The sequence below is a fragment of the Mastomys coucha genome, unplaced genomic scaffold (assembly GCF_008632895.1).
Source record: "Mastomys coucha isolate ucsf_1 unplaced genomic scaffold, UCSF_Mcou_1 pScaffold6, whole genome shotgun sequence".
Classification (NCBI taxonomy): domain Eukaryota; kingdom Metazoa; phylum Chordata; class Mammalia; order Rodentia; family Muridae; genus Mastomys; species Mastomys coucha.
In genome coordinates this window covers 130,814,774-130,824,460 of record NW_022196912.1, presented here as the reverse complement: position 1 = coordinate 130,824,460, position 9,687 = coordinate 130,814,774, and the positions used below count along the sequence as shown (strand labels likewise).

The window sequence follows — 9,687 nt, the reverse complement described above, 5'->3', positions numbered from 1 at the left end:
ACATGTTAGAAAATGGGGGGATGAAAGCCAGTCTGGAAGCTGAGTGCCCCCAGAGCTCCTCGCCTTGAGTCTCTGTATAATTGCTTTGTTTCAGGTGAACCTCACAGAGCTGAAAACCTTCCCCAATCCCCCAAATGCTGTTACCAATGTAACTGCAGCTGTGATGGTCCTACTGGCCCCCCGAGGCAGAGTGCCAAAAGACAGAAGTTGGAAAGCAGCTCGAATCTTCATGGGAAAGGTATGATCAGCCAGAGTGGCAGGAAGAAAATCTCAATCACTTTGACAGTGTTCTCATTATAGATACACTTGACAGCAGGAGATGTTTAATTAATTTTAAGTCAAAAGATCCATCTCCATAGCTGCTCAATGTCAGCAGCCATAGCTCCCTAGATGGGTGTCTAGCTTTTGCTGGCCAAGTTGGAGATTAGAATGGGGTGGTGGGTTAGCTAAGTCAATGCCAGCAGCAGGTGGAAGGTTGCTAATTATTTGCAAAATTATGAAAGAGGCTAAGTGTAGGAGGGAGAAAATTACACGGATTTCTTAGGCTGGAAAAAATTGTTACTAATGTACAAATGTAAGGAAGTGAGGCCGAGGGGCTTGGGGCATGTGCTTTTCCTTTTCTTTCCTGCCTTTCTTTTCTTCAAACCGTGAGCACCCTCCTGCTCTGGTACAGAGTGTTTTACCCTGGGATAGGAGAGGTTTTAAACGTGTCCATTGCTAATTGTAACTTCGTACTGTAAAGGCTGAAAAAGCCAAGCAGTGGGATAAATGCAGCTTGCCAATTGTGCCTTTGTAATGCAAGTCCTAAAAGCTGATTTTAACTTTTGATCTTGGAATTTTCTCTGCAGCCAGAATGGACTCATTGCAGTAAGCCCTTTTGCTTTACAGGTTGATGATTTCCTACAAGCGTTAATTAACTACGATAAAGAGCACATTCCAGAGAACTGTCTAAAAGTAGTAAATGAACAATATTTGAAAGATCCAGAGTTTAATCCAAACCTGATTCGGACCAAATCTTTTGCAGCAGCTGGTCTCTGTGCCTGGGTCATCAACATCATTAAGTTTTATGAGGTAGCCCTTTGTCTAATACCGGTTTTGAGTACTGTCCACCAAGCTATGGAGATCAATTTCTAAAATTGTTTCCTCCTTTTTGACAATTGCATCTATAAATACAATGTATTGTGATCCTATTAAATCCCTTTTACCCTCTCATCTCTCCGCTCTGAGTTTTAGTACTATAGCACACCTGTTGCTACATTGTTAAAGAAAGAGACACCCCCTTACCTGGCAACCATTAATTCTCAATACCTTATCTCCCAGTGATAGAGACTCATGACCCATCCCTCCATCCGTGGAATCCTGAATGGCCCAATCTTGTGCTTGTCTTGTACAGGAGCCACAACTGCTTGTGAGCTTCTGAGTCCAATGGCCATATCCTGTCAGAAGACAGCATCCTGTAACATTTCTTCCTACCCCCTAGCTTTTACACTACTTCTACAGTGTTCTCTAGGCCCTAGGTGGGGACAAGATAGATTTTTTTTGTTGTTTATAGATAAGCCATATAGTCATTTATTCTCAGTACTTTTACCAGTTAGAGATCTCTGCAATTACCATTTGTCTGTAAACAGGAGTTCCTCTGATGTAGGCTGAGTAGTGCTAGGACATTGACTTAGCATACGCATTTAGAAGACAGTTTAGTTATCTCTCCATAGGAAAACAACAGTAGTAATTTCCCTCTAGGCCTGGACCTCACTAGCCATAGAATTTTCCCCAGACTTACAGTACTAGCACATGTTCCCTCCTATGGAGTGGGCCAGAAGTCCAATCAGAAAGTACTTGCTTCCTCTTAGTCATGACTGGCCTGTACCAGTGAGCATATCTTGCTGTCAGATGAGTGTCATAGAACACAGAGCCAACAGCAGGATGAGTCCATCTCTGCTATCAGATTAATTTTCAGGTCAGCAAAAAATGTAAAGTTATTTAGTTTTTGTAAGATGGGTATATGATTCTAAGAATGAGACATGGCATGTCAGAGTTAAAATTATTCTAAACAAGAAGATACTTAATAATGTTGGAGAACACTGTATAGGGGGAGGGTGGCTAGCAAGTTTCAATACTTTAATGCATTTTTAAAAATGTAACAACTGATTTACATGTACAAAATATGTTAACACTAAAATATTCATTTATGTTGACCTGAGACATCTGCAAGTCTGAATTCATATCAGATTAAATGAAACCCTACTGTTAAACATTTATTACCATCTTCGTTATAGGTACAATGAGTTGAAAAAATAACTATTTGCTTTAGTGTTTAAATGATGTTGATTTTGCCTTTTTTAATTGGAGGAAAATATAAAAATAGATGATCATTTCATTCAGTTATTATTTATCTAATACTTATTACCTGTCAACCATGTCTCCAACCCTTCTCACAAGCCAGGTAAAAAGGAAGTATGTGTGGCCTGGACTCTGAAGAACTGATTCATTTTCTTGAGGAAACTTGTATGTTATATTCAGATTCCAAACTACAGAGTAAAAGCCAATCATACCGTCATTTCTCCAAATTATCATCATAAAATCTGGCTGTCCCCTGCACAGTGGAGGGCCTGTTGAAGCAGGACTCCGTTACTCTCTGTCTGTCTCCCAATGTGGAAACTTTCACTCATGGTTTATACAAGCCACAGTGCATTTATGGCCTCTCTCTAGAGTCCAGTGCCTGAGTACTGAGTTCTGTTTGTTTCCTTGGGACAATAGGGAAGATGAATAGAGAGCTCTACTAGGGCTACATTGTGCTGTTTCTCCATAGGATAAGAAATAGCATTTGACCTGCCCTGATTCTCCAACCATCCATTCAAATAATATTCTCCTGAGGTAGTTAGGAACTTAAAACAGAGTTCCAACTTTGTACCTGTCTTGTGAACAATAGTTTAGCATGAGTGGTTAAAAAGGTGTGGGGATATCTCGCCCTGCCCCTTCATTCAGAGAATTTCTCTACCCTTAGCTTTCTAACCTCTCAGGCTACACTTCATCTCTGCTTGGTTAGATAGCTCTCATGGGGGTTAATCATTTTAGGACAAACTGATTTTAGTATATTGATGGTGTTTGACTTATGTAGCATTTTATGCAAGGATTTATAGCTCTGAAGTCCAGAATCAATGAGTATTGGAAAATCAGGGAGCATGGGGAAGGCTGAGTCAGCTGAGGTAGTGAATGGCGAGGAAACAAAGGGCCCATTGCTCTCTGCTCTGGGATTTATGCTGGAGTGTGGGGTTGGAGGGTTAATGTCCTCTTTGTATCTGCTTTGCCTTCTGAATAAAACTCATGTGAACTTTCAGGTTTATTGTGATGTGGAGCCCAAACGCCAGGCATTGGCCCAAACAAATGTAGAACTGGCTGCAGCTACTGAAAAGCTAGAGGCTGTAAGGAGGAAGCTTGTGGTAAGTATCACCTAGAAAACCAATATCCCACAAGGAGGTTTCCATACCAGCCTTAGAATCCTACCCTTTAAAAGCTGCCTAGGAGTCACAGTGATAAGGACAGGAAAGGCGTTCCTGCAGGGATGAAGACCAGGGGAAGATGCAGGGGAACTCTGCATTGCCACACCTATGCTCTAGCAAACAGAAAAGAACTTGGTCTTCCATGAGCCCATTCGTGGACAGGCTAACCTTGTGGACATTTCCTGTTTGCTATGTGCTGGACTCAAACTACCATCACTTGCTCCTATACTTTAATAGATTCCCAGTCTAGTAGAAGGAGTAAAGTGGCTCCTGCGATTGAAATCAAGGCAGATTTACTGGGTTGAGCCTGCTGCTTATAGTTCTACCTATACAAGTTGGTTAATCTTTGATAACAGAGATTTTCTCATCTGTGGCCTGGTACAAACCAAGCAATCCTTATTTGAAATCCAAAATGCTTCGAAGTTCAACACTTCTTTGGTGCTCCCATGATGTCCCAAATGGAGCATTTTGGATATCCATTTTTTTTTAATTAAGAATGTTCAACCTATAAAATCTACACAAGTATTCAAAAGTCTGACATATACAGAACTCTCAACCTGTATAATAATAGCATCTAGATACATAGATTGCAATGATTAAATGCATAATTTAAATTTAAGAATTTAGCATGAGGTCGTTTACATACTCAATGCTTGGGAAATATCTATACCTATGAATACCATCATTGTTACTAGTTTTACAAACATACCTTTGTAAATCTTTTGGTGTGACATTCTAAGCATATACAAATGCAACTACGGTGCCAAGCACTACAGCCAGGGAGATTAGAAAGCTGGTTAGTGGAAGTGTAGTTGACATGCCCTTTGAAAGCTGCCTGGGAGTCATAGAGATAAGGACAGGAAAGGCGTTCCTGCAGGGATGAAGAACCAGGAGAAGATGCAGGGGAACTCTTGAAGAATCACAATAGGCGAGGGCACCAAGACAAATGCAGGGACACTGACAGCAGGAAAGGTTGAAGGCAAGGCATTTTGAAAGGCATTTGCAAAGATGAGCAAAGGCCTTCTTAGCCTTTTATGCTACAGAAGTTCAATTTTATCTGACTGGGAAAGAGTTTAATAGGTTAGTGACACCATCAAATAGCTTCTCAACAGCTGAGAGGATGCTGGAAGGAAAGATGTCTAAGGACTGAAAAACAAGTTCAAAGGCAACCAGAGAAGGCTTTATGGGGGAACCTCTGCTGGGGCAGGGACAATTGTGGCACAGGGCCAAGGTGGAATCACAGCTAGCAAACATATGCGAAGAGCAGGAGGAAGAAGAAATGTGGACACAGAGAGGCTGAGGTGCAGGGCAGGGAAACACGTAGAAGCACCATCAGATTGACAGCTCACAGAAGCCTGCCCGCCTCCAGGTTCTCTTCTGTCATTTGAGAGGAAAACAGTGGCCTCTCAAGGATATAAATGAGTGTTGGGGTGGCCTGGCCCTGAATCTACCTTCTATGAGGAGAACCAGCCTCCTTTCTTTGTGAGAGCCTCTCCCTCCTCACATGACACTCTTTTAGCTGGAATGACTTCCTGGCCAAGGCCTAGATACATATTTTCTCCAGGATTCACTAAATTAATCCCCTGTCTCTTGAATTTGAATACGAGCAAAGGGAATATAATGGGTGGAGTGGTATTCACAGACCATGTGGTATTGTTGAAGAGCTGATGTCGAGGGTTGATCCTCTACTGCTCCTTCTTCCAAGGTCCTGTTGAGTTCTGCACGTATCTCCTGCCCATCACCACCCCCACCCCTGTCTTGAGGGCCCTGCCAATCATTTCTAGGACATTCAGCTGAAGGTGGCTAACAGGGGCTCTGTCCTCTTTGCCTGCTGGATTAAGAGACCCTTTGGTGTACAGCAAACAGGACATTTTATAGACCCAATTCCCATTATTTTCCTATAGAAAGTCCATGTGGTGGTGGTCAGGACTTAGTGAATTTTCTATTGAGAGCACATTGGAATGCTTGGGTTGATGAGCATGTACACCAGGCTTGCCATGTGAATTTGTGAAGAAAGAGCAAGGAAGGCTAAGGGTACACATCAAACCACTGCTGTCTAGAGCCCTTGAGGTGTCCCTGTGACCACATAGGCCTTTTATAAGGCATATGCTAGGCCTGCTGTGTTAGTGGCCTCGAGTGCCCAACTTGATAAAAAGGGGTGAGCTGTTTTCTCATAGAGGTTCTTCTAAAAAAATCTTAAGGCAAGTTATAAGAATCAGAATGAGCTCAACTTTCCAAGGCAGAGACCAAAGCAATGACTCCCTGCGTATCCCAGGAATGCACTGAGTTGTCTCCCCCCCAACCCCCCCCCCTGTTTCAAGGCCTCTCCGTGGCAATGGTTTGCATAAGATGGCCAGTAATCCCGAAAGACTTGTCCTCTGACAACTCTCTCAGTATGTAATTCCCACCCTCCTCTCTGCTGGGGAACCCATTCAATAGACCTTCACTACCCCACCTCACCCAGATCACCTGACCACACCCTCCTCCTGCCCAGCCAGCATGCTCTTCCATCAAGGACTGGTGGAATAGAACCAGGTCAACAGCAAAGATAGCTCTATCTATCTATCCTAGAGAAGTCTAGGATGAACATGTATAAAAATGATTTCTACCACCATTCTCAACAAAACTTAGAAAATGTTACCTATTCTTAATGGCTTCATGTAGCCATTAGAAGAAATTTAACATTCATAGGGAAAGTGATGGTGCTCAAATGACCATGGAGCTGACTGTGATCATGGAAAGATTAGTTTGTAGAACTAATAACCTTTTGGAACAGGCTGCAGGTTGCTGGGAGGTATTTAGACAGACAGTTTTCACAGAGACTCAAGGCATATATTGATAAGCCTCAGAGCTAAATACTCAACAGAGAAAAGGACATAGTAAAGCTTAATGTTTACCAAAACTTATTTCTCCCAACTCATGGGCAAAGATGGATTTCTGGGAAGCAGCAAGTTCCTCCAAGGTTTACTTCCTTCCCAGGGCCACAGGGATATTTATGCTAGGGAGAAGGTACCTTTGCATAGTTTCAGCCACTGATACATAGTACATAAGATCCAAACCGTCTCTGTTTGCTTTCATGGTCTCCACCATCACATTGTGCCTCACTTCTGGGTTTTCCTTGCTCCTGATCTTAACAAGTGTCTTACTTAGAGCAGTAGGGATTTTTCTGACAGATAACCCTATCTGGGCTGCCCAGTGTATTATCTCTGTGTCTATTTCTAGTTTTAGAATAAAAGACAGCTTTATAGTGAAGACTGAGTAAAAAAAATTGCTAAGTTCAGTGGAAGAAAGGCTATCATGCTCTGTCATCTGTCTATCATCCATCTATGAATCTCTATCATCTGACTACCATCTATCATTATCATCTATCTATCATCTGTCTGTCTGTCTATCACCACCACCACCACCTCCATCATCATCATCGTCGTCGTCGTCGTCGTCATCATCATCATCATCATCATCTGGGGTATGCACATGAACACACACACACACACACGCACACACGCGCACACACACGCACACACACACACACACACACACACAGGTACACACTTACTTTGGTGCATACATGTCTGGAGGTCATCTCAGGTGTCAGCCCTCACCTTCTACCTTCTTTGAGGTAGGATCTCTTGTTTGCTGATGCGCGTATGGCAGACAAGCTTCCAGAGATTCTCCAGTCCTTGCTTCTCATCTTGATGAAGGAGTGAGATTCCAAAGGCATGCTGTCGCACCAGGCTTTACCTGCTTGCTGTGGACCTGAACTCAGGTTCTCAAGTACAGCTACTGCCGAGTCTTCTACACAGCCAAGGCTTAGTGGTGACTGTAAAGGAAACTTCAACCCCGGCTCCTTAGAGTAGTGTCTCTCAAAGTGTGTTCCCAGTCACATGGGGACTAGTTTAGAAGTACAGATTCTTTAATCCATGTTCTAGTGGAGCCAGAAATCTGTTAGTCGATCCCAGTAATCACTATGTTTAAACAGGAAGTGGCATGAGTCTATATCCCCTTAAATCCATAGCTGGCTCTACAGCTTGTGTTGGCTTCAGCATTTTATAAAGCTATTTTGCTGTTGTTATTGTTTGTTTTTGAGACAGAGTCTCACTATGTAGTTGCTTATTGTTTATAATGGTGCAGTTATTTCATGACTTGCACTGCTACTGCAGTACAAATATACAAGAATGAATAATGTCAAAGCTGTGAGAATTGGTGACATCTATGTTCTACTGGAAAATAAGACAGAAATAAACATAATAGACCTATTTCAGCTTGTTATAATAAAAACTTAGCATCCAATACTTGGGAGGCAGAGGCAGATGGATCTTTGTGCATTCAAGGTCTGCCTGGTCTTCAGAGTGAGTTCCAGGACAGTCAAAGCTACATAGAGACTTTACCCCAAAGAATAAATAAATAAGGGTACGGAGAGATGGCTCAGGAGGTAGGAGTTGTTCTTGATGAAGTTGTTGTTCTTCCAGAGGACTTGGGTTCAGGTCCTAGTACCAACCCTAGGCAGCCCTAGGATTGCCTCTGTGACTTTAGCTCCAGGAGATGCAATGGCCCAGGCCTCTGTGAGCACCAGCATGTGTGTACATATACCAAGATGTACATATACACACACTTACCAATAATTTTAAAATGATAAAATAAGTAACAAATAGGTTGTGTTTCACTACATGTCTTATCAAAAGATCTGAGAATCTTGCATGTACGTATAAAAGCAGTGTTGTAAGTCTTAGGTCTCTGAGAACTTACTAGTAATAAGATGGCCACAGTGAGGTATCTCAAAACCATCTGACATCTTTTTGGCTGTATGTAAACTCTTTTAAAATGTCCTAATCTACAAACAAAAATCATATGACTAAAAGGAGACAGTATGGTTGGACCTCTCAAGAAATGAGAAAGTTCCCATAATGTCTCCTGGAAACCCTCAAGAACCAAGATTAATTCATCCTGCTTCTCCTTATAAGAGCCTTTGGGCTTTCACTATTTAGTTTGCTTTTCTGCATACAGGGTTGAAGATGGATGGTCTCCCTCTAAATGAAGCAACCCCCAGGACCAAATCAACATATCCAAGTTTTGGGGGTTTTTTTGTTTTGTTTTGTTTTGTTTTTGATAAAACAACATATTATGTCTGATTCTTTTTTTGTTTTGTTTTGTTTTTTCGTTTTTTTGAGACAGGGTTTCTATGTTTGATTCTTAATGCCTAATTCCCAGAAGAGAAATCCAATGAGTCAGATTGATGTGGTCTGAAGGGGTCTAGTAACTGACATTTTTCTTCCTTGTGTCAGCTCTGTACAGAATAAAGAGTCAGAAGGTATAAAAGCACAAACAAACCTCCACCATTGGCACAGGTGTCACACGGGCACATACCTATAACCCCAGCACTCAAGAGGCAGAGGGAGGGCAGTTGAGAGATCAAATCAGTCTGGGTTACAGAGTGAGATAGCCTCTGCTCTAAACTAATAAATGGCCTAGCTACTCCTGGAGGATGGGACTTACGCATCCAAACAGAAGGATTGGATATTGGATACTCATAGTATATTTGAGTCTTAGGGAACATCACTCGATCCAGTCCTCTGTGCACCTCACCCAGAGGAGAGGTAGCAGGAATAGCTTGCCATATAGCAAGCTATTGTCTAGGGTGCCTCTGACATATTGGTCATCATCATAGCTTCCTTTCTTTCATAAATATGCATGTACAAGAGCAATGGAAAGAAGGGGACTCATTTTTGAGTCAGCAGGTGTCTTCCAGAGTTATAACTAAAAACAGTTTGTTATGACTAAAAACATCTCTGAAGTTAATTTTGATTCCTTCTTTTAGGATCTGGATCATAATCTGAGCAGACTTACAGCTTCATTTGAAAAGGCAACAGCTGAGAAGGTCCGGTGTCAGGAAGAAGTAAATCAAACCAATAAGACGATTGACCTAGCCAACAAACTTGTCAGTGAACTTGAGGCAAGTTTTCCTCAAAACTCTCACAAAACATTCAGGCTGGTGGTTTTGAATTGGATGGTCATTTGTTCTCAATGAATAACTAAACATAGTGTTGGAGAATGTTTAATCATTACTCAGACTTAAGGATACAAGTTACCAGAAGGAGAAAGCCAACAACCATAGACCCAGACATGGAGGTATATGCTTATAAGCTCAGCATTTGGGATTTGGAGGCAGGAGGACTAGGAGTTCAAAGTC

General features: G+C 42.0%; 1 protein-coding gene across 12 annotated transcripts in view; it reads left to right on the top strand.

Annotated features, from left to right (window-relative positions):
- The window catches only part of Dnah11 (dynein axonemal heavy chain 11), a 328,931-nt gene that overhangs the window by 229,717 nt on the left and 89,527 nt on the right, over nt 1-9,687 (top strand). For all 12 annotated transcript variants that reach the window (XM_031357847.1, XM_031357834.1, XM_031357836.1 and 9 more), the window contains 4 exons: nt 95-238; nt 889-1,071; nt 3,339-3,440; nt 9,316-9,450. In XM_031357847.1, the coding sequence (XP_031213707.1) occupies nt 95-238; nt 889-1,071; nt 3,339-3,440; nt 9,316-9,450 (564 nt within the window). The remainder of the gene's footprint in view (nt 1-94; nt 239-888; nt 1,072-3,338; nt 3,441-9,315; nt 9,451-9,687) is intronic.